Source organism: Patagioenas fasciata, chromosome 14 (genome assembly GCF_037038585.1).
Source record: "Patagioenas fasciata isolate bPatFas1 chromosome 14, bPatFas1.hap1, whole genome shotgun sequence".
Lineage (NCBI taxonomy): Eukaryota > Metazoa > Chordata > Aves > Columbiformes > Columbidae > Patagioenas > Patagioenas fasciata.
The window spans coordinates 11,894,664-11,919,082 of record NC_092533.1 but is presented as its reverse complement, the minus strand read 5'-3'; the positions used below and the strand labels follow the sequence as shown (position 1 = coordinate 11,919,082).

At 38.2% G+C, this 24,419-nt stretch overlaps 1 protein-coding gene across 2 annotated transcripts in view; it reads left to right on the top strand.

Moving 5' to 3' along the window:
• The first annotated feature begins 7,324 nt into the window (after positions 1 to 7,324).
• Positions 7,325 to 24,419, top strand: part of ATP10B (ATPase phospholipid transporting 10B (putative)) — a 51,287-nt gene continuing 34,192 nt past the window's right edge. Inside the window, exons 1-4 of one of the 2 annotated variants that reach the window (XM_065849176.2) lie at positions 7,325 to 7,635; positions 8,757 to 8,951; positions 21,372 to 21,576; positions 24,163 to 24,248. In XM_065849176.2, coding sequence (XP_065705248.1) covers positions 7,361 to 7,635; positions 8,757 to 8,951; positions 21,372 to 21,576; positions 24,163 to 24,248 — 761 coding nt within the window. In that variant the 5' untranslated portion in view covers positions 7,325 to 7,360. Of the gene's footprint in view, positions 7,636 to 8,756; positions 8,952 to 10,442; positions 11,016 to 21,371; positions 21,577 to 24,162; positions 24,249 to 24,419 lie in introns of those variants that run through there. The other variant, XM_071814792.1, reaches the window with a different exon arrangement.

The window sequence follows — 24,419 nt, the reverse complement described above, 5'->3', positions numbered from 1 at the left end:
TCTCCAGGATCTGGGGGAGATGTCTTAGCAAACAGCTGGGCAGGTTGTCCCCTGGGCTGTGGGTGCTCAGGCAGTGTTTCTCAAATCATGCTTAATTTATGGGTTTGAGAGCTTATTGCAGTCCATTGCTACCATACTAATTTTGGGCTGACTGTTTTGGGCCCAGGAAGAAAATGAATACTGACCCCAAAATTCTTCGATACTTTAAAAATCTTTAAAGATGGGTTTTTCCCCACCGTGGAGAGACATCAGAGTAGTGGAACCCTGGTGATACAGGTTGCTGTTGCTTTCTCTGATCGCTGATGTCCTAAGGGTTTTCATAGGTAAACAAGGCTGAGTCCTCAGATGCAGAACTTGCTGTCTGCCAAGAAGCAGGAGCTGGAGAAATATGAAACGTCAAATGAATGAGTGAATGGCGGTGTAGCATATGCATCTTTTCATTTTCTACCTGAGTTTTCTTCTCTGATAACCAGGTTATGGAAAGAACGGAGATGTTGTTTTTAGAGCCCAGGAAGAGGTGGAACATTTTAAATTGTTTTTTATCAACTTTATGAATTACCTTTTCTATGAACAAAGGAAGAATTAAATGTTCACCTGTATTAAGGAACTCACATGGAGGCCATTTAAAAAGCCCAGGGGTATAGGTATATACCTTTGTATTGTGTATAGTTTTGTTTAGGCCAATGTATTTTCATATGGCATAGAAAAAAATGTAATATTAAACTGAACTGTGTGAATAAGAGAGTTCCTATATTATGTCTCTTTTATTTCCTGGATAAGAGGAATACAAGCCTGATTTCAGAAAACATGTGTTTAGGACAGTACCTTCAAATGCATCCTCACAACGACATACATTCCAAGATGTGTAGTTCTATTTCTTATAATGACCACTCTCATTTCTGCACTGGCCTGAAGCCTGCAGTCCTGTGTCTGGGACTATGTTTACTTGTTTGAAAAAATATATATATGCACGTAAAACATTTTTAGGATAGATAGTGGAATTCACTGCCCGCGTCTGCATACTAACTTGCAAGAGAAACCTCAATAATATCTGCCTCAAAGCCATGAAAACCACAGACCTGTCTGCCCTTTCAATCTGATGTCTCCAAGCAACACCTTGCCATTAGGGACTCTGTAAAAACTCTGTACAAGTGTCTCCTCAGCTGAAGGTGGGAGCATGGCAACTGTAATTACTGTGTTGGAAGGTGATACAGATGCACAAGCTACCTCTGCCTCCACTCGTGAAAAATGCAGTGAGCCCAAATGTAATAAGAACAGATCACTGTAGGACTGGGCATGCTGGCAGCACTGGTACTCATTGTGGCTAGCCAGAGAGTTTTAGTCTCTTTAAATGAGCATGGAACATGGGAGACTGGGACAAACTCCTTTTTCACAGAATGGAGCTAACCACAGCATCCAGCACTACTGTTTGCAAGTTGGCAACTTCCTTCGTGAATAATATCTGATAATCATCCTTGTCTGTATGACCTGTATGTCAGCATATGCTGAGAGCACATCTATTTTGAAACCAGTCCTAATAACACAGCTGCAGCCCTGCAGAAGATTGTGCTGCCTGAACATGCCTCCGCACAGCTCGAGCTAAAGGAAAGTTCTGCATCAGCCAGTGAAATCTGGTCTGTCCTTGGGAAAGAGCCTTATAATTAACTTATTATTGCAAGATTTTGGATTTATTCCCCAAGGAAAGAGAAGCTAGTCAAGACATGTAAACATGTGTCAATCTAATATAATATTGGAATAGTGAAGCTCTGTGTTCTAATGATACATTAGATTTATGAAAAGCTCTTTTCTGTTTATCCCACAGAAACACAAACTTGCACTCAAGAACATGATATAATTGTTAATCTAAAATACTTTTGTTTTCCCAGTTGGATGAAAAGTCTGCAATTACGAGTGTTTTTCAAATGAAGCAGTTCTTTGGAGCTCCTTTTTAATTTCTAGCAACTTTATTTGATACTGTGAGTATTATTTCTGTAATATAAAATGTTACAACATAATTTTAGGCTGTGGTCTGCATCCTGCTAATCAATGGAATTGCCTTCCTCATTCTTCCCAATCTCCTTTCCCTTTTCTGTTAGCCTTAGCCACGAAATATTTTCTCTGAACTGATGTGACAGAGGAGGATTTTCTATACAGTATGACCAAAAAAATGAAAGAGCTTCCTAGGAGATAATCGCAAAGCAGATAAAGAAGTTTGTGTCTGAAATTTTTCTAGTACTGAGCTCACTTGGCAAAGTTTATCTCCCCAGCCAAACCCTCCCTGAGAATGGATCTCTTGAATGGATGTCACCATATCCGTATAGGGCATGAAGAAGTAAAATTGCTGCTGCTTTCAATTAGGAAATACAATAAAAGTTTTTGAAAAATAGAATTAAGTATTAGAGGGCACTTTTGTTATTTAATGCCTTCTTGCTTTACAGGCAATGTAGAAAAGAAAATATCTGGTGAAAACTTAGAAGGGTATTTTCTTAGTTGTAGTTCTTGATAACATACACACATCAGATTTAAGTGCTACCACTGCATTTGCTCACAGTACTGAATTCCACAAGTAAGCTCCACCCTGTCTGAAATTTTTACCTGAAGTCAAATTTTCAGAAATACCCAACCAACTTCTTAAAACCAGGAACATATCTTGTCTGTCTTAGTTAGATCTGACAGTTGCGGCTTTGTATTCCTAGCTTCTGAAGTTGTTTTTACATGTGCCTATGAGCAGGTTTGGGGATTTTTTTATGTGGATTTATCATCTCCTTAATAAACAGCACAAGGTAGAATTGTGTGCAAATTTTTGTGCATATGCAGGAGAAGCAGGATTCTGGAGTCTGTGATGCAGAGATCTGCAGCTGAGCCCATTTTTTTTGCAGGAATGAGGCAACCTCAAAGAGAAAAAGTTGTTTTCTTATTGTTGGATTTCTGATGGGCTTTCCCTTACAGTCAACAATGCATTTTTTGAATACAAGAATCTTCAGAAAAGAGAGAGCATTTAAAAAGAATACTTGTAAAGTGTGTGTCACAACTAATTCTTACCAGTTCAGAGCGCTGGCATGCCTCTCTAAGGCAGTAAGTTTCTGTCATATAAATGATAAATTTTCTTTAGTGTTGGATGAGATTAAGCAATCAGAGATAGAATGCCAGTCATATAGGCTATCTATGAAAAATCAAGGAGGTCTTTTCCCATTGTTAGCACAAGGATGCAAGAGGAAAACTAATCAGTGGGCTGTTGTAGCATCCCTTTTCTAATATAGGAAAATAATTCACAAATATTCTTGCTGACTTAAAATTGCAGTACTCACAAATAGAAGATAGGCTTGAAACCTTTGTGGATAAAAATGTCAAATTCCGCCAACTGCGTGCTGGATTTGATAGTGCTAGCTTTCCTCCATTTGCATCTTGTCTACAAAATGTCTCTCTTTTAAAGAAAGTTCACTTCTCTTATGTAAGAATGCTTAATGTTCTCACTATATTATGACATATATATAAAATAATGAAAATGAAAAAACATAGGCCTGCCTTGGAGGGCTTGATACAAATAAGTGTACAGTAGTTCAACTCTGATATGCTAAACGGTCCAAACATGTTGAAATCCACACTTGGAAAGGACTTGATATTATTTCTTCTGTCTCTGCCAACACAATAAGCCTCTCAGCTCTTCTCCCAACAAAAGGAATAAATAATTATCCTGTTTCTCTCTAGTTTCTAAGTACGTTCACATCCCCTGGATACTGCATGTCATGGGTACAGGCAAGGGCTTCCTGTGAAAGTTCACCACAGCATGGGCTAAATCGTGAGCACAGTTTAACTTCTCAGAAGATGTTGAGGGCAGAAATGTGGCACTAATCTTAACAACGGTGATAGTTTCACTCACCGATTAAATGCAGCAAGAAGAGAATAAATGAGGCTTTCAAAACATGAAGAATGACCTTAGGTTTTATGAGATATGATTAATGGCTGCTTATTGCAATAAATACGCTCCTGTTGTGTTTATTGCATATGCAAAATCCTCTTTCTGAGACAGGATAGTCCATAGCATTTGACAAACAATATCTTTTTCAGAGTGTCATTACAAAACTGTTAGGCAAAATGTGTTATCTTTTCCAAAAATAACATGATGTGTTGTTCTTAGTTAACAGAAGTTGGATATTTTAATCCATGTGCAAATGGCAAAGAAAAAAATGCTTAATGACATTGTCCCTCTGAATTTCCTGATGATGAAAGTTATCAAATTGCACCCCAGACTCCACAGAAAGAATATGATGTCGATCCTCCTCTTGTTGCAAAATAACCTTGACTTTTCAAGAGCTCCCTGATGACAGTAGGAATGATACCATTGTAATTTACAGGCTATTGTTCACATCACTTTTTCATCAAACATCAGAAATCTTGAAAACTTTCTTGGACATATATTTTTCCATCATTTTATGGAAGAGGTGTAAAGGTTTTCACACTCTGGTTATTGCTTCACATTTCAGAAATGTTGATGCAGGCTCATGAAATAATGCGACTGCTGCTTATAACCTCCTGTGCTAACACCAGCTTATGCATTTCTTCTCATCTCATGTCTTTACATAACTGGATATCAAGCTGACACATTTCTGTATGGTTAAGTTACCTTTGCTATAAATAGATAATAGTTTAATCACGTATATGTTTCTTGCCTAGTTTGTTTTGCTTTTTCTTTTCCAAATGCAAAAGTTCAGTAGTCAAGGTATCTAGATATGTTTTAGCTTTTTGCAGGTCATTTGAGACCACTGGAAGGTCAGAAAAGAGTGGCAAAAGTTTGGACTGTGGGAAGGAATGCCACTGCTAGAAGGAAGAATAAAATAGGTTATGATTCATTATAATTTCATGTGATGAATATACGTCTGTGATTGTGGGAACCTTGAGGGGGCATCTACACAAGGAGAGAGATGACTTGTTCTAGGTCAGATTGTCCAATTTTTTTCTCTCTGGAAAAATGCATGGGAGTTATATATGGGAAGAATTTGTCTGCCCTGTTGAGAGCTGCGCACAGGTACATCCATGAATAATGGACTAGAAAGAAAGAGGGAAAATAGTTTCTTGAAACTGAGGCTTTTGAGACTGTTGAGTAGGACGCCATGAGAATGATAGGAACAGCATTAATGACTGCAACGTCACAAAAGATTGGACGATGGGACACTGAAAGCTTTTGCTACCAAGATTATATAATAATAAAAGGAAATTGTCATGGCTATTCCCCTGTATGACTTACCTGAGTAATTTCTCCAGGTTTCCTCCCACTTATTATGTTTTGTCATTTTAAGGAGGGGGGGATTCTTTTTGTTCCCTTCTTTCCAAGTCCTTGTTTCCAAGTGCTGAGCTGAAGTGCAGCCACGTGCTTTCCTTGTGTTTCTCATGTTGGGCCTTGAGCAGTTGCAGGGTGACTGAGCATAATACAAATTTCTGCAGCCATGGCTGATGTTTCCCTGGCCTTTCTGATCTCCTCTTGTGGAAAGTCTCAAAATTCCAGTTAGAAATAAAGCAGACTGCTGAAATTTGCTGATTCCTTTTACAGGCAAGCATTTCTGAAGTGAGCAGTAAAGAGGAGCTTAGATAAAACAGCAACAGCTCTCATGTGCCAACACTGCAGTTAGGACTTGTTGTAATCTCTGTGCTGAGGTGGAATAGATGGCAAATCCCAAACAAAATTGTGCTGGAAATGTCTGCATCACCTTGATATTTCCCTTTCCAAATATGTATTGCAGCACTGAAGTGTCACTAGCCAGACAGAAGAAAACCCGTCACCTCAGTAAATATATGTTGGAAAAATCCATACTTCATGAGTCCAATTACATCTGTGTAAAAATATAAATCAAATAGGTGTGCACATGTAAAATATTCTACAATTGCAGAAGAGGGATTTTATGAAGCTCTTTTAGAGTTGGGACAGACACGTTAGATATATTGCCAGAGGAATGCAACATTCTCTATGGATTTCCTAACACACAGAAGGCAACTGGCATAATGCATCAAGGTGCCAGTAAGGTGGAAGATTCTTTTAAGTAGTTGGCTGGATGATATAATAGAAAATTGTCATTTTACAGAAGGACACATCTTCAAGTTCTTTCTTTTTTCTTGCTAGTTCATCTGCTAGCATTGATGGCAAGTTTAGGATCCTTTTTACTCTTACAGATCTGAAATAATAAGTATTATATTTGCTCCTGCTATCTTTCCATTGCCAGCACTGAAATTTATGTGTCAAGAAAGTCTTTAGCTTGCTGCTTTGATTATGCATCCTGTTACATAATTATCTCCCATATAACAGTTGTTTAGTTTTGCATGGTTTATGTTAAGAACTCTTTACATCTCCTGTGACACATTTAATTGCATGGTGGTGCCAGCTGGCTTCTTTCTTCATGGATATGGCACTGTTTGTGACCACTGCCTTTCGAAGTCTAGGTGAGGTGGGTTCACATCAGGTGTTTTGTTTAGTGGAACTTTGAAGTTGAACAAGTACAACGCCATTTTTTTTGCTTTTCCATGTTTAGTGCCATGTTGTAGGGCAGCTTCCATTCCTCGAGCTTCTGCTGTTGGATTGAGATTTTACTGTGTTTAGATTGAGCTTAATAGCATCTACACCTACGCTGCTGGAGCCTGAGCATCCCGCACGCTGGATCGCTATTGCAGTTGCAGCTGTGTGAATAAGTCAGAAGACAAGTATTCAACAATAATAGGATTAGTATTGGGAGGTTTAATTCCTTTATCTCTCCAACCAATAAAACATCCATTGTTTTAGTGCTGGCTGGCAGTTTTCATTCAAATCAGATTTCTGCGGAGACTCTGAAAAACTGTTATGTGAGTGTAAATGAGATTAAGCTGATGCTGCAGTTCTTTATTATCTGAGCTGTTAAGATTCAACACCTGAACCAGCCTCTTCATAACTAAGTGTGAATAGAAAAAGTATTGTAAGAAAGTCCAAGACGTGAAGAAAAATGCCTGAACAGATTTGGTGGCAGCTTATGACTGAGGAAAATGATACAGAATTTGTGGTGGAAAAGCTTCTGTTCACCTCTGTTAAATTTGCTTTATCTACGTTAGTTTGCTGTTATAACACACAGAAAATAGATTTGAGGCTTCTTTTTTCCCCAGAGATAGAAATAGATTTTTTTCCCTAGAGAAGATTTTGTTTTATCTTTTATTCTGTGCATTCTTTGTAGAAACTGCTGAGCTTGAAGACTGAATATGTAACACACTGAACAGCAAGCAGTATTGTTTGCTGCATTATAAACCTCTGCTAGCAAGACATGAAGTGAATTTTCTACCAGAATGGAGTTGGTTTTCAGTCCTTGTCATGCATTTGTCTTTCAGCCTGACATCCCCGTTGTGAATGGCTTTGTCCGTGGACTCTGCTTTGTACCGTTGGCAGCGACACGGAGATGAACGTCTCTCCCAGACTCTGTCAGAATCAACACCGCTGCTGTTTTCTGGCAGAAATAAACCAAAACTCAACTTAAACAAATGGAGGATTGTGTTTCCCAACAATGGGAGACAGCAGAAAGACTGGAAACAAGCTTCTACATTTTATTCTGGAAACAGGATGCAGACCACAAAATACACATGGTTCACTTTTTTGCCTCAAAATCTTTTTGAGCAGTTTCACAGGTAAAAAACAAAAACCATTCAATGGCACACAAGATTTAAGAACTGTCTCTTAAACAGTGATATTTGAGGGTCATGAAGAAGAGCCACTATTGTGGTTGCCACAGTACTAAAATTTAGGTGATAATTATTTGTAATCAAATGTCACTTGATTCAGACTGAAATGAAAATTTAAAGCAAGTAAACAGTAGCTGTGCTTAAAATGATGCTGTTGTTAGCTTTCTTGTTTGAATGCTGGAACAGTTTTCTTTGCAAAAATGTCAAGGTTTTATTTGAAAAATCCCTCTGTTTCTGTGTTGAATAAACTTCTAGCGGGAAAATATGTTCAATAGATGTGTTAAGACACCTATGAAATTCTATACATTTCAGAGGCTTATAGATTAATTTTAGTACATTTTTAATGTTATGCAAGTGAGTTTCTACTGACTTATAAACAGTACATATGTATATGCATACAGTGTTTTACATCAAAGATAGCAAGCACTAGGTCAGGTTTCTTTCCAAGGGACAGTTGGAAATTACGTCCTCCTTCAGCATAATGAATCATGTCAATAATATGCCCAGGGAAATATCATTGTGATAAAGATAAATGAAAGTTGTATATCCACCTCTAGCTTTGAAATTTGCCTTCTGTATATTAGATTTACACATTCATAATTTGACCTTCTGTGTGTGCAATCCGTCATAGGTTCCTGATTGGGTCATTTCCATAATTCTGAACATGTGGGTTTTTACACCCATTCTGGTTTTTAAGTTTTTGTGGCTTTTCTTTTTTTTTTTTTTAATTTTGGGGTTTTTTTTATTTGTGGCTCTGGTTTGTTTGTTTTTTTTCAAGACTGAGGCAGTAGGGGATCATTAAAGAAGTTTTAGCTCTTAGAGATAAAAGGTATTTGTAATATGTGGAAAAATGGAGGTAGCTATAATATTATGAAAATGCATCTCACAGGCTCTTCTAAAGAAAAAATTAGCATCTCAGTTAAGTGATTAATTCATTTACAGAAAGGAAGAGGAGGGTAGAGGTGTGAAATGGTTAGTGTTCCTTTGACACAGAACAGGGGATGTTCATTAACAAAAGGACACATTCTAATTTTTGACTACTTTTTATTTATTTTATAATTTTTCAGGTTGGGTAATCTTTATTTCCTCTTTTTGGTCGTTCTGAACTGGTTCCCTCAAGTGGAAGTCTTCCACAGAGAGATTACTATGCTGCCTCTGATTGTGGTGCTGCTTACCAGTATGATTAAGGATGCTATTGAAGACTATAGAAAACACCGATTTGATAAGACTATAAACTTCTCTAAAACCAGGGTATATGACAAGTAAGTAAACTAAACTAATACTTTTTCTTGCATTTTATGTGAAAACTGCTCATCTGATTTTGCATCAAGTCCCTCACTGACCTTTTGGATTACAGTAAGTTTGATGATCTATTCTAAAATAGCTTTATTCTGCCTTTAAATATGCCTAATTTATCTCGTTTAAGTTTTGTTTCATATCATGGTAATGTGTGCTGATATACAGGTTTTCATTCCAAGTTTCCAGACCAACTCGCCAACATACACAACATCCTCTCCAGGTAGCAGGAGGATCTGAAATGTATCCAAGTTTGGAAAGGATTACTGATGCTGTTTAACATATTGGAGCAATGTCTTTGAGATGTTCTATACTATAACCATTTATACAAACATTAATTATCAACTACATTCAAGGTGAAGAATAATGAGGAACCAGTAGGACCTCCAGTAAACACAGGTGATGAATACAGCATGTTTTCACTTTGGAGATGGCACAACACCCTCAATAAGCTGGGATGTTTGCTCAGTACTGACTCAGAAGGAAGAAATATTTTCATATGCAATTCTTATTGCAACATTTCTATTTCATCAGGGTTTCTTGTCCAAGTACTAACTTGTCTTCAGACTAGGTAGTTTGTCACTACAGAATGTAGTAGACAGGGGTTTTCATTTAAAAGAAGTTTTAAGTGTTGGGGTCTCTTCCTTTTTTCACCTCTTCTTAAGCGCAGGACATAGAGAAAAAATTACTATGATTTGTACATATCTCATTAGCTGTCCTGGAAATTAGACCACATCTGTCCTACGTACGTATGTGTCAGAGGCACAAGGACCAACGAGGAAGAAGAAATGAGAGGCTGAAAATGGGTTACTGAGTGAGTAAGGGATGCTTTGAGTGTCCAGAAACAGGAGGTCTATCAGAGGAGAAGGATCAGGCTGAGGGGCAATCTCAGTAAACTGTCCTCAGTTGCCTATGTCTACGTATCATTCTCACAGCTACCAAACCACAGGTTTGAGGGGATGGGCATTGTTCATTTAATAATCCATGTTATGGTCATGAAAACAAACAGTAAATAGAGGAAGTAAAAGAGAAATATTGTCTGCACTGAGGCTTACAGTAATCTGCCATTGACTTCTGGGACGTGAGCTCTGCCTTTTACCTTTGAACTTCCTGGCAATTCCCAGGCGTATAAAGTGACTCTGAAACTCATGGAGTGAACTGTGAGAATTGTGTGTACGTTCTCAGCTTGGTCCCTGTTCTGTGTTGAAACTGAGACGCTCCGTGTGAGCAGACAGTCGATGCCAGGGAAACGCTCTGCACAGGGCCTCCGGGCATACGCCAACAGGAATAACAAAACATTCAGGATGCTTCTGTCACTTCTGAGGCGCAGGCGCTGGGATCGGTGCAGCTGAGTCAGGATCAGACCTGGCCCTGGGCAGGTGGAGCCCGGAGTCGAACGAGAGGCAGCCCTGGACTTTGGACATCTTCGCTCTTCTCTTCACCACTTGGGAGCTTCTCTGGTTTATTGAACTCTTCAAATACTTTCTTGGTATTCAACTTGAGACTACTTCTTGAGAGGAAAGCAAGATGTCAAGGAAAAGTGTTGCAAACTGCTTCTCTAGAATGATATGGAAAAAACATTTTTTCAAGGAAACCTGCTGCCAATGTGGTGCTCCAGACACTGAAATCCAAAATGAAGAGCTGGAGAAGAGAGGAAAAGTAAAGAAAAGAAAGAAGAAAAATGAAAACAAACGAGTGATCATCTCCAATTTACCCTTTGAAAGTAATAAGTGGAAGGAAAATCCAAACAGACACTATGACTCCAATAAAATTAAGACCACAAGATATACCATCTTGACTTTCCTCCCTAAAAATATCTACGAGCAGTTGCACCGCTTTGCCAATATTTATTTCATGTTTATTGCATTGCTGAATTTCGTGCCAGTGGTGAATGCTTTCCAACCAGCAGTTTCTGTGATCCCAATTTGTGTCATAATGGCCATTACAGCCATTAAAGATGCTTGGGAGGACTTCTGCCGGTATAAATTAGACAAAGAAATCAATCATATGGGATGCTACATTTACAGCAGGTGAGTTTCGTACAGCTTTTTTTAAATCAAAAAAAAAAAAAAGAAAAAAGGTGGCTTGAAGTCTTTTATCAATGGTGAGACTTTGTTTAAAAATAATAATAATAATAATAAACATCTTATGGAAAATCACAGTGATAAAGTAAAAGTGAAAGAAGTCATAGTGTATACATAATACCTGGTATTTGTTCTAATACAGGGAAAAAAATGTTGGTTTAAAAAATGCAGCTCCTTGAACTACTTTGAATTTCATACTCCAGACTGTAGACTAGCTTTCAGTTGTATTTATTTTACTAGGTTGTATGTAAAATGAAACTGTGTAAAAATGCAATTTGAAAATGGGAGATAGTAATATATGCTTCTGTTCAGTCACCTTTAAATGAATTCACTACATGTGTCTGTGCTCACTTCTTCAAAATGTTTCATGACCTCTTGCTTTTAGGACTTTCAGAAGCTTGAAAAATATGTTTTATTGTATCAAAACTGTTCTGTCTGAAAAGTAGAAAATGAATTCTTCCTGTTAAAACATCACCTCTGAGAGTCAGAAGAGGGAAACTTTCCATCTTCCTGAATGTTGCTTGTCATCCCTCAAATTAATCAACAGTGCTTTATATAATGTACGCTTTCACAAACAAGATCTTGCAGAACGCTGGCTTTTATCACACAGTGCTGTCATTTCTTTTTGGTTGTCTTCCATATGTTTGTCAGATTTTTATTTTTACATCCTGCTATTTAAACAGGAGAACAATGGATTTTCTTCTTTGGGGGCTAAACTTATCTCTGCATATAGATAATAACTTGTCAGGAGAAAAAAAAAACACAAATGACACTGCTTTCTTTGCCAACTTGTCTGAAAAAGCAGACGTTTTACAAGTTTCTAAATATTGTTCATCTAAGATTCCTTCTCTTTTCCACCATGAAGACTGTCAACAATTGTAGCTCTTTGGGTAGGTGGCAAAATTGCCTCTTCCTGTCTTTGAGACTGCAATCTAGTTGGATTTTTTTAATCTTTTCAATGTTACATTAATCCATGAGGCAACGGATCTTTTTTTTTAACACTTGTTAAAACCAGTATGAAAGAGAGTAGGTGGTACAGTAGGTACTAATGAATGGAACTGCATGGGAATCTTAATTTCCTTTTTACATAAAGCAATCATGCCAATTTATATCTAAAAGCCTTTTACCATGAGAACATGAGAAGTGAGAAATACAATAAAACTTGTTTTGTGTAAAAGAAAAATGTCCCTCATGGAATTACAACATGCAGATCCAGATCCACATTCTAGCCGTGAGTACTTTCTTATGCGGAATCTTGACACAAGCCTGTCTTAAAACTGGTTATCCCATCCCATCAAAAATACTTTGATCTATGGAAATACCTTGTCTGGAATCTTATCTTTCACCAAAGCTTTATGGCTCAAAAAGGTGATGTAAGGGAAAGGAAAATAAGGAGAGCTTCAGACTATAGCATTCATCATACAGCTTATTATGTCATGAATAATTTTAAACAGGCTTCTATAGTGCTTCAGGAAGCTGATATTTCTTGTTCTTCTTGCTAGCTGCAAAGTCATGGAAGATAATGATGTCTTCTAATTTTCTTCCTTATGAATCATCTGCTATAGGTAATTTTTTAACATAGGTGAAAGTCTTTTTCAAGACACTGCAAATTTTGTTATATCTTATGGCAGCAAAGGTTTCTTTTTAATAGAGCAACTTCTCTTCTATCCTAAGATAAAAAATTACTTTGATTTTAAGAATTCATCTTGGAGAGTATATTCTCTTTATTTCAGATTTCAATAACAATTGCTCTGGTTCCAGTTCCAAGAGAAACATGAAGACAGAACAGTCTTTTCCAAATGCCAAATGTTATTCAAAACTATCTTGAAGACTGGGGGAAATGCAGTAACCTGCCTTCTTTCAGCACAGACCAAGGGAAATTGAATTTAAATAGGCTGCCCTGTAATCACATTTCTTCTAATTTTCTCTTCACAGAGATCAGCTGGAATGGGTAATCTAGTCTGCTAGTCAAATGAAGGAAAAGACATGTGTATTTGAAGAATGTTTAATTGAGAAAATGAGAGACAATTAACAGATATTTAAGTGTCTTGGAGAGATGCAATAACTTTGATCTGGTGTTTGTGGAGATTTTAAGTTCTGAATCAAACTTTTGGAACCATAATAATTGTGTGCAAACTTTTGTACGGTCAGATCGAGTTGCAAAACACGGAGAGTGGAAAACAAAACATTCAGTTGCAGATGTTACAGACCCATATTTAGATGCCTCCTTTCTCCTGGTATTCTTCAAAATACACTTTGTCTACTTTCCAGTTTTCTGAGAAAAGTGCCTTCCATTACTACAAAAGGTGGTTGTCAAAGCATGTTCTATGATATTATGCTTTATTATCCCTCTCTAGTTTCACTCAAATTCCTTAAGTCACCTGGTTTCATGCAACCCTAATTAATTATTCTTCAACCACAATATTTAATTATAATCTTCAAATATGTGTGATTTTTATCATGTTCATTTTGTTACGCTCAGACATCTTTTAGTCATGATCTGTATATAAATCACTTCATCTTTCTTGTCAGTCACCCCTCCAAACCTACTGTGGTTACTTTTCTCTGAAGTCTCTCCAGTTTGTCATTAACTTATTAACAGCAGGGGCCGGTACTTAGTGTCACATACAACCTGTAAGTGAATGTCAACCCAGCAGTTGCTAAAAGCTATTATTTAATTTTCTTGAAGTTCTGTAATGTTCAAAGAGCTACTTGGTATGTAATTAATGTATGGCCTGGATCTAATATAGCCCTAGGATTAAACCATAACAGTCTTGTAAATACTCCATACCATCCAGACAGGTTTTTACATCAGTTTTGAGTTTCTGGAAAATTTAACCTGAATTTTTCTCAGTGTCTCAATAGATACTCAAATCAAAATGCAAGGTCTGTGCACAGTTCAAGATGACACAGCAGCATGCTTGTTTGAATGCACATACATCAGGTAGTAGCAGCTATAAAAATGTGAGCTACTCACATTGCTTAATTTTAAGCACTTAAACTTGGGTATCTTAGAAAGTGACTCAGAGAATCCCGGTTTATATGCTTTGACTCACCCTCTGGAGCTGTCAGGAAACTAGGTAAGTCAACAGGCATCCTAAATGAGATAGCCTGATTACTCTTTCCGCAGAAAGTTCCTCTGTGATGCTTTCAGGCCCTGTGGTATTCAAGTAGTTCCTAGAAGCATCAATCTTCTCTTCCTCTGTACATCCACTGATGTCTGTGACACAGAAAAGTCAGGCTGGCCTTTGCTGTGACTCTTCATCTACTTAGTGTAAGGTTTTAGAACATTTAAAGCCTTCTGCATCAACACCAACTCTGGGTTAACCCTCGAGCAGCAATGTGGAAAAAAGGAAAAGAAAAATCTCTGTGTTGCACTAAGTCACAACTGGTCAACAGCCGAAAAACTGGAAATGGCTTAAGATATACTCACTGGTTTGAAAGAGGATTAAAATATGTCAATTGATTGAAGTCTTATAATTCCGTGTGATAATTTATGAGGCATATGTTAGATTCATTGTTTATGAAATCTCTATGACAGCAATGGAGATCTGCTTACCTACAGGCTTCTGAATATATATAGTATACTTTATATTTTCTTAAAATTAAGGAAGTGGGATAGTGAAGACAAAGGCTGCCTTTCTGTTTCAACCTCCATCATATGCTCTGATCAGCTGAATCTTTGGAAGGGAGGAGAGATTGCAGCTCCCCTAGGTGCTTTTCACGTCTGGGAGAGCACCTGGAGTTGCCCAGAGACACCATCACCAACAGTGGTCCGTGGCATCTGGAAGATGACATAGAAGGGTGGGGAGCATGCTTGAAAACAGGAATTGACCTCCTGACAAATCTCAGAGAGGAAAGAAAAAAGACAACTTTTCTCTGGACCGGGGAAACATCATTTGCAGCTTGTGCAACCCAGGGTGAACCTAAAAGTTTGCAGAGTAGAAAGTAGGATGAGAGGAAAATATCATCCTGCCAAGGGCACAGTAAGCAAAAAGAGATTTTTGTTGCCAATATTTTCATTTAAAGTCTTGTTCAGCAGCACTGAGTTTTCACTTGTTAAAGAGCTTTTTCTTTCTGCTTTGTTATTTTTGTTTTCTAACAAAACAGAACTTTAAAGACTAGGAGCCTGCTGGAAGCTTTGGTGGGTACATTTTATACAACAAAACAAAGAGAGGGTCTCAATCCTGTGGCCTGCTTGAAATCCCATCACATTCTCTCAGGCAATATTACAATCACTCTTCTTGGGTATAGCAATACCAAGGCTTCTATGCCCCTGTGGTACCTTCTCTCAACGATGCATTAATTTGTTCAGCTGGAGGCTGAAGATCCAAAGATCTCCAGTTCCTGCACGGCTGAAGGTGCCATAAAGCATGAGCTTTGCTCAACTGAAATATGAATGATTTCTTACAAAAGTAGCAATATGAATAAGTTACAATGACTGCAGGATTATTATCTGCTATGATATCATTGCAACTCACTATCCCTCAGGAAAGACCCAATGCCTCTCCCTTCCTTAATAACATGGTTATACCATTCTCTGTGTGGGACTGTCACTGGCAGTGAACATCCTCTGCTCTTGATTTCTGTGTAACTTTGGAATATACCTCACATACTGTCGAATTTTTATCCCTAGTTTAACTATGGATACCTGAATTAACGGTGGGTTTTACTGAAGGTGCAGACAGTGCCTTCTGTTTGTGCAACCTGAGACGCTCTTCAAACTTCCCCTGAGCTGAGAAAATGGCCTAAACCAATAGGACACTCAGGTTTCTTACGTCACCATGCAACCATGAGACCAAAATTGTGAAGAAATCATTAAAATGGAAGTTCATCTTATCATAAGCATGTTGATTGTGTGGTGAAGAAATGTGTGACATGCTGAACTGACTAAATGCAAAAGAAAAATGTCAAGTTTTCAACACTCAGCTGGTCTGGGCAGTAACACTTCAAAGTCAAAGAGCAGTAAGCTAGCAGATCTCATCATTCAGTGTGTATCGCTACAGTGAGGACCCTTGGTCTCTGTGGAAGAAACCCTGTAAATACATTACTAATGCTACCACCACGTTGTGTATTGCATTATCAGAGCTTTCTTCAAGATCTATTACCTGCCAAGACATTTAAAGCTGCTTCACAGAAAAAGTGCAGTGCTTTAGCAGACAGCAGCAGAAACCAATGGCTAAAGACAAGGGGCAAATAAATGAGAACCTATGGGTTTGGCTCAAAGACCTGCAGAATCATGACCTCATGGTATTAAGTTCCATCCTAACTTTCTAGATTTTTAAGACACCATTAAAACCTGGAGAAAAGCAAGTTTCTACTCCATGACCTCAAGAGCTACATGGTCATGTAAGGAGATGACTGCAGCAAAAAAGCTGATCTAGGTTGTGGCTTCCAGAAACTTGGTAAGCTAATGAGAGTCCTTAGAAACTAATGCTAATGATTAGCAGTCAGTAAGTGGCTGATCTTGGAGTTACCTGTTTGTTCCAGCTGGTGACAGGCAAAATCATAGCAACTGCATTTTGGTCAAGACAGTATTAAAAAAAAAAAAAAAAACCACAGAAAAAAACAACCTAGGTTACATAAGTTGAATATAGGCTTCTTTATCATTGAGATAATAACTTCCTTGGTAGGATGCTATAGACAGTTTTAGCACATAAAAAGGTAGGATCTGTTTCTAGCAGTAAGTAATTTGGAATACCAAAATGATATAATTAGAGATGTATTTTACTAGACTTTAGAAATATTTCACTGCCATTATCTCTGAAAGGTGCTCATTGCTTTCATAAAGCCTGAGAGTTTGGGGCTACAGGTAAAGGCTACAACTGTTTGTTAACGAGGGCCTGTTACAGGATGGACTGCTGCTAAATGACATCATGCACTGATGCTGCTGGGCTGATGTCCACGTCACAAAAATAACCTTCCCAGCTACTGTAACAGTAATGTGGCGGAAGTCAGTGTTGAGTTGGCACAGGTGATGCAGCAGCTTCTCAGATAATATCTGTAGCTCAGGAATACTGTCAGCCAAGTTAAGCTGTACTCTGACCTATCGACAGGTTTCAGAGTCAGTCCCTTTCCAGTCTACACTGCTGTGGTACCTTCTCTTAACAACGTATTAATTTGTTCAGCTGGAGGCTGAAGATCCAAAGATCCCCAGTTCCTGCATGGCTGAAGGTGCCATAAAGCATGAACTTTTCTCAACTGAAATATGAATGATTTCTTACAAAACTAGCAATATGAATAAGTTACAATGACTGCAGGATTGTTATCTGTCACGATATCATTGCAACTCTCTGTCCCTCAGGAAAGACCCAATGCCTGTCGCTTGCTTAATGTCAAACATGATTATACTGTCCTCTGTGTGGGACTGTCACTGGCAGTGAGCATCCTCTGCTCTTGACTTCTGTGTAACTTTGGAATATAACTCACATACTGTCGAATTTTTATCCCTAGTTTAACTATGGATACCTGAATTAACGGTGGGTTTTACTGAAGGTGCAGACAGTGCCTTCTGTTCGTGCAACCTGAGGCACTCTTCAGACTTCCCCTGATTTCCTCACATCTGAAATCTGCTCCTTTGTTGTCAGTTTTTCAAAGTTTTATGGCAGTGGCTCCTAACATTGAGGTCGTGGTCATTAAGAGGCCTTTGAAAACATTTTGTGAGGTTTTTCCAAATAAAAGTTGGTGTGATCTTTAATAGGATAAAACTTCGTGGGTTTTCTGTTGGCAAAAATAGACCATAAAGGATAAGTAGCTGTGTGGTTCAGGCTGTTGTCTGTTCTGAACTGAGAATCTCAGAACATGAGCGTTTTTAATAAAGTAGGTGATGTCTGAGGGGGTCATTTTCAAATGTAACATTCTAGTTAATTAACATACAATAAAGTATGAATATTTGGTTTTATCTATTTCTAACACTGATGTTGTTTTATTCTAAGTGTTATAACCTAATGGCAATGTAGGAGGTGAAAGGCAGAGCAAACAGTGTCTTCAAGCTGCAAAGGATCCTGAGGTGGAGCTTGCAATAATTCAAGAAAATTACTCACTGAACTAATTGGTTGATACAATGCTTCTAGATTAGAAAGGTTTCTGAAGATCTTTCTCTGGGACAATCTAGGACTCATAAGCTGTGGAGTGTACATGAAAAATGACTTTTATTTCATCTCCTCTGGGAAGCAGAACAATAATCTTTATTTCCTGCCATTCACTATCCAGTTTGACCCAGTTTTTTGTTTGAAATTTATCTTTATTGAACCCAAGAATGTGAAATGAAATTGTTGACACAAAGTCAATAATTTATTCATGTTCCCCCCACGATCTCCAAACACAGCAGAATTTTTTTTACAATCATTTCTTCCCAAGAATGACTTCATAAAGTCTATTTAGTTTGGGCTTTCCAGTCAGATATGATGAGCCTAATAACAAATTCTGGCAGACTTCACTTCCACTGGTCAAGACCAGCTTCCTCTTCTTGTCTGTGCACCCTCTGATGGGCATTATCACGCTACCCGATATCCCAGGACAGCAAGGGAACACTTTTTAAGTGTGCTTTTGATAAATTGACTGGTGAAGGAGGGAAGGTGCTGAAAAATTGTCATCTTAGCTCATGTGTATGACCTGCCACAGCCCTGCTGCTACGTGCTGTAAGAATCACATTTCCATCTATTGAAAACCACCCCATCTTGTTTATTTTGTTGAATAAACACCTCTGCCCTTTTTATATGTTTCTCGTCAGACCATCCTAGATTTATGAAGCTCCTGTGTTTATTTAGCAACTGGAGCTTGATCTATGAACTTTAATCACTGAACAGAAAATGGGCAGTATTCCCAGTTACAAGAATTGCTGAAAGGAAACTGCTTCATTTGAAAAATCTTGTTAGGCAACTGGGCCAGTGCTGCTGTGGGGTACACCAGGTTCCTTGTGAAGAGCTTTTCTTCCTTTCATCTGTTGTTAATTCTCTACAAAGTTGTAGAAAACTTTTGTGCTGTAGGAAATTGTAAATCTTCCAGCTCTAGCTGAGTAGTCCTTTCAGGGAAAGAAAATGTGTTTCTTTAGCAAATTCAATGCTTCTTGGGAGAGAGGAACAGTCTCTTCAACTGAACGCGTTTGGGATTCTAGCGATTCCTGAACTCGAGTCCCTGTGCTGAATAAGACTTTTCCTCTGATCTGAAAGATGTCATTTGGCTTTTCTGACTCACTGTCTCCTCTTTAATTAGTGAATGGGCAGAACCTGAAGCTCCAGGTGTAATGTATGTGTCACGGGGAATTAGTGAAAAAATATTACAAATATATGATTTCTATGGATTATTTTTGCTAACCTGGTTTCTTAAGGCTGGTGTGGAAGACAGACAACTGGGCAAAGCCCTTCTACAGCATTTTGTGAGCAGTAAAAAAATCAGAGTGTGTTCCATAAACTTCAGAACTGTGCAAGAGCTGACGTACAGAGAGGTAGGATTGCCCTGCAGAAGTCATGGCAAACATTATACGCAAACTACACACGGCATCCAAATAGCAAGGCAAGCCATCTGCTTGTTCTAAACTGCTTCTGCACTGTAATTTTTATGTTTTAAACAAACAAAATAAGAAGTTCTGCCTGGAAAGTGTTTGACATGGGAAGGATTCACAATTACATGGTTGTTTCGCTGTATTAACATTAGTATCTACTTTGCAGAGCAATAAATACTCAATACACCCGCTTACGTATTTTTCAAATAAGAATTGGTCTGGAATTTTGAAGTTTGCAGCAACACCAAATTAATTTACAACAAACCTCTGTTCTTCATTGTGTTCTTTTATGTCCATTGTTGATCGAAAGAAAAAAAGACATGAGGTAGATTCAGACAAAGTAAAAAAGAAGAAGGAGAAGTTCAGGAATGCAAAAATGATGGAAGAAGGAAAAATCATTGATACAATGCCATTATTTTTTAAGTGCTTCACATCTAGCATTAAAGGGATTTAAATAGTCAGGATCTGAGGGTTCTTGTTTTGAATAAAAAGTGGATAGCACTGGGAAATGTGCAGAATTTAACTGTGTGCATAACCTTTGTGGGAAGCTGCTATTTCATGTTGCTTTGCCGATAAGGATATCTGTCAAGTGCGAGGGTTTGCCTGTCAGCATTGGGCTGTCTCTCCTTTACAGAAGGCTGGGAAAATAGGTTAGCAAGAAGTAGCCTTTGGCCTGACTGCAGCAGAGCTTGGATATGTGCTTTGAAATGGAGAAAAACGCTTTATCTACTGTATCACTGCTCCCCTTCCTGTGACACAAACTCTTAATTGAAAGACAGGATTCTTCAGGCAATAGACGAGGATGATTAAAAACTTAAGCACAAATAAGACCGGGAGTTATCACAAAAAGGCTTTTACTGTCTGTCTGCTAAACTATCATGAACATTTTCCCTCTTACAGAGCAAGACATTAGATGATTCGATCAATCATATTGAATAAAGAATTTCCTCTCAGAGTTAGAAGAATTGGGCCACTGTTGCCCATGCATTTTTCCCGTAAATTAATTTTAAAGCTTATTGTGCAGTTTTCAGCTTGCTTAGGTGATTGAGACCAGTTTAAGGATCACTTATTGAAAAGGTAATGTCAAAAAAAGTTTGCTGTTTGCTGAATCATTGAGCACCAATTTGTTGATGAAATAGTAATTTCTTTTCCTTGAACTCCAAGGTTCTTTTTCTCTCTTTTTTTTTTTTCTTTTCTCTTAACTCTTCCATTATACTTGGGCTCTAGTTGCATGTTATTGCTTAATATTTAAGGGTCATTTGTCTGCTGTTCTACCTCTTGAACTTGCTTCTATGTGGTAAGCTCAAGATTTGTAAAATCCTTCTGAGAGTTACAAACCAGAGAGACCTGAAACAAGTGTAGCTGAGAAAGCCATTTATTTCTTTCAAGATTTATATGTTGTTGGAAAATATCTGAGAAATAGTCACATAGTCAAAAACGGTGATTTTATGTGTGTGTGAAATGCCTGAATTTCTTGAATAAGGTAATTTAAAAGACCTCTGTTAGTCTGAACAACTTTCTGTCTTTTGCCAAGGAGATTATAGGGCTAATGCTAGAATGAAAGAGAGCTTTTGTTGTAGTTTTCTTTTATTCCAGGTGAAGATTTTGTTTGAATGTGATATATGGTGAAGTGATATTATGGAAGTGTCTAAATCATTAATTTCTAGCTGTTGTGCTGTGTCTTTCCAAAAAAATACAGCAACTTGCCACCATCCCTGTTTTATTTTTCTAAAGCCCTCTAAGCAGGAGGCCTGCCTTCCTCTTGTCGCTGCTCACCCATGATATTTTTAATGTAACAGGGAAGAACATGCTTATGTTGAGAAATGCTGGAAAGACGTCTGTGTCGGAGACTTTGTGCAGCTGCAGTGTAACGAGACCATCCCAGCCGATATCCTGTTGCTGTACTCCTCTGATCAGAATGGGATCTGCCACCTGGAGACGGCCAACCTGGATGGGGAGACCAACCTGAAACAACGACGAGTTGTGCTGGGGTTTTCCAGCCAGGTAAGTTTGCTGAAAACGCAGCCCGTGCAGGGCTGGTCTGGGCCCATTTCTCCCCCAACTTCAGCCATGAATGGCACCATTCCTGAGGGGCTGGCTGTGCTCATGCAGCTGTGCAAGCATTTTGCTGTTGGAGCCAAGACCATGTACGGAAAGCAGCAATTTGTCCCAGAAGATTTCTGTTATTTTCTGTTATTCTGATATTCTGTTGTAGCTCAGACAGTAGTTCTTCGCAGCAAACTGCGTCAACAGATGCTTAAGCAACAACACACAGTGTCCCCATTTGGGACAGCAGCATGTCTTTCCTGTGCATAAGCCACAGGCTGTCATGGCACACAGTGCATCCCACAGCAAAGCCACTGCTACTGAGTGAATGATTTCTGCTTGGCAATGGGAAGAGAGCTCATGGTCCTCTTCTAAAGTGGTCAACAGCTTCCTGATGGATTTTGCATCTCTGTCGCTCATTTGCTGGGCAGGTAGATGTGTAGCAGTTCAACTGGAACTGCTCTAAGGTACACTGAGTTGTAGCAAAATAATGGAATCTTTTATAAGAGTATAATAAGCAATTGAATAGGAACTCAAGGTAAATTAAAATGTGAAAAATTAAATAGAGCTGGTATGTTTGACATCAGTTTGATTACTAGGAGATTGTCTGAATGTTTAAAATCACTTTTTTTTTTTTTCCGTAGACCATGTAATTTTCTTTTTACAAACACTTCACTGGTATATTCTCTTGGTTTGTGTTTGATGTCTTGTTGTGTTTGAACCTGCCTGGATGCATTCCTGTGCAACCTGATCTAGGTGTTGCTGCTCTGGCGGGGGGATTGGACTGGATGATCTTTTGAGATCCAGTCCCTAACATTCTGTGATTCTGTGATAAACCTGAAGTAAACAAGAAAATATGACTTAGGGAGCATTGTACTTGTTACATTTTTACATATCTTTTCAAACAGGGAAGGGCAGTTTTTCAAACAACACAGAACAAGTTTAAGGAGTTGTATGGGAAGAGGAATAATTTGTTACATTGGAATCACTCCAGCAGACAGGAAATCCAAAATCCTGGCAAATAATTCTAGGAATTACATCCCTTTATTTAGCCATTAGTAGCAGTGCCTTTGGGAAGATCTTTTGGGGTTATTGGTGGGTGGGACACAGTTGCTGGTGAGCAACCAGATTAATTAAATAAAAGTACACCAATTACATGGCCAGGTAGGGTACTCCAGTGTTACTTGCTCTTTGTTCAAATGGGAATCACTTTGCAAGCACAATTAAAGGCGTTCTCAGGATGCCAAAATATAAAGCATGCCTTTTCCAGTGATAATTAGTGAGAGGTTTTTTCCTGAGACAAACTGAAGATTTTGAACATGTAGTGATTTAGGAAAAGAACAATAAATTGGGTGTTTAAATAGAAGAAATAAAAATATTGCATTTGTGTCACGTAGTCATAGTTTACACATTGAGTTTTGTATTTTTGCTTTTAGAGGAACACAGAGTGCTCTATCATACAAAATGCAAACTTTTCCTCAGTCATTTATAATACAAGGAAGTCTTTCTTTAAATCAGAAAATCCCCACATACTGAATTATGCTTCAGAATGCCTATTCATGGTTATTTTCTCTAGGCTTTGAGTTGTTATTTAGATAAACTGTATGCCTGGAAGTGTTTGTGCTTAGGGAGGAATGCAGTTCTTCAGAGCTTAAATAGTTAACTCTATTACCCTGTGATTTTACTGTTAGTGTGAGTTGTACGTGGGCTAAAAAAACCCACCAGTGTACTAAATATCGTATGCACAGGTTTTACTGTGCCAACTTCTTCCTTGTTCTTTGAACTCTGCTTGTTCCTGTGATTTACGTGCTGTATAAAACTTACTCAGATTTAACTGTGTCTATAAAGTGTGGCTCTTTAAGGAGGGAGGAAATACGTGTGACGTGGCATTAGCTCTTTCTGTTAGGCAACCCTTAGGAGTATTGAGTTTACCCAGCTGTAAAAGACAGAGAGGAAGGATTGAAAGATTATTCTTTTCCTTTTCCTTTGTCCATTTTCTAACTTGGATTTTCAAATTTAAAATTCTTGTCTTAAACAAAAAACAAAAAAAAAAGGAGAAAAATCGTCCTCCTTTACCCCTTTCTAGCTAGAAGGCTATTAGTTTTCCTCATTAGCAATGAGCTCTCCAGGTTCCTTTTTCATCTTCCTGCTCTCCTGTTGTACAAATATTTCTAGCACAGAAAATATGTACTGGTTTTCCTGTTGAGTTCGTTTCATAAATAATTTGAACTATTTGTTACGTTCACTTAAAATGAAAACAGATGTTTTCACTAATTGGCATCTGTGATGTCTTGTCCAATAAACAGCATTTTCTTTATTTCATTTAACCAGTTGCTAATCCAAGAGAGGAAAATCTCAGTTCCTTACTCAGCCCCTCTGAAGCTTTTCTGCAGGCTGAACGAGCTGAACTCCCTCAGCCTCTCCTCACAGCAAGTGCTCCGCTCCCCAGCTCTCCCGGTGGCTTACACTGGACTGCTCTTAATGTTTAGCATTTCAAGTACTCATTGGATTTGACACTCATTCTCAGTGTGTTTGCTCTTGCAGAATGCTTTATTTGAACCTGAATTTTTCCAAAACACCATCGTCTGTGAAATGCCTAACAATGATCTCAATAAATTCAGAGGGTACATGTAAGTATATATGATCCATAAATGCTTTTTTTTTTTTTTTGTCTGAACTTTAATATTTCTCTTGGAGGAACTGGATGGAAGGAGCATACTTCGTAGAAATTGATGGATGCCACTACTATCTATTCCTGGATTCAGAAATCAATATAAAATGTAGACTGGAACCTGTTTTGA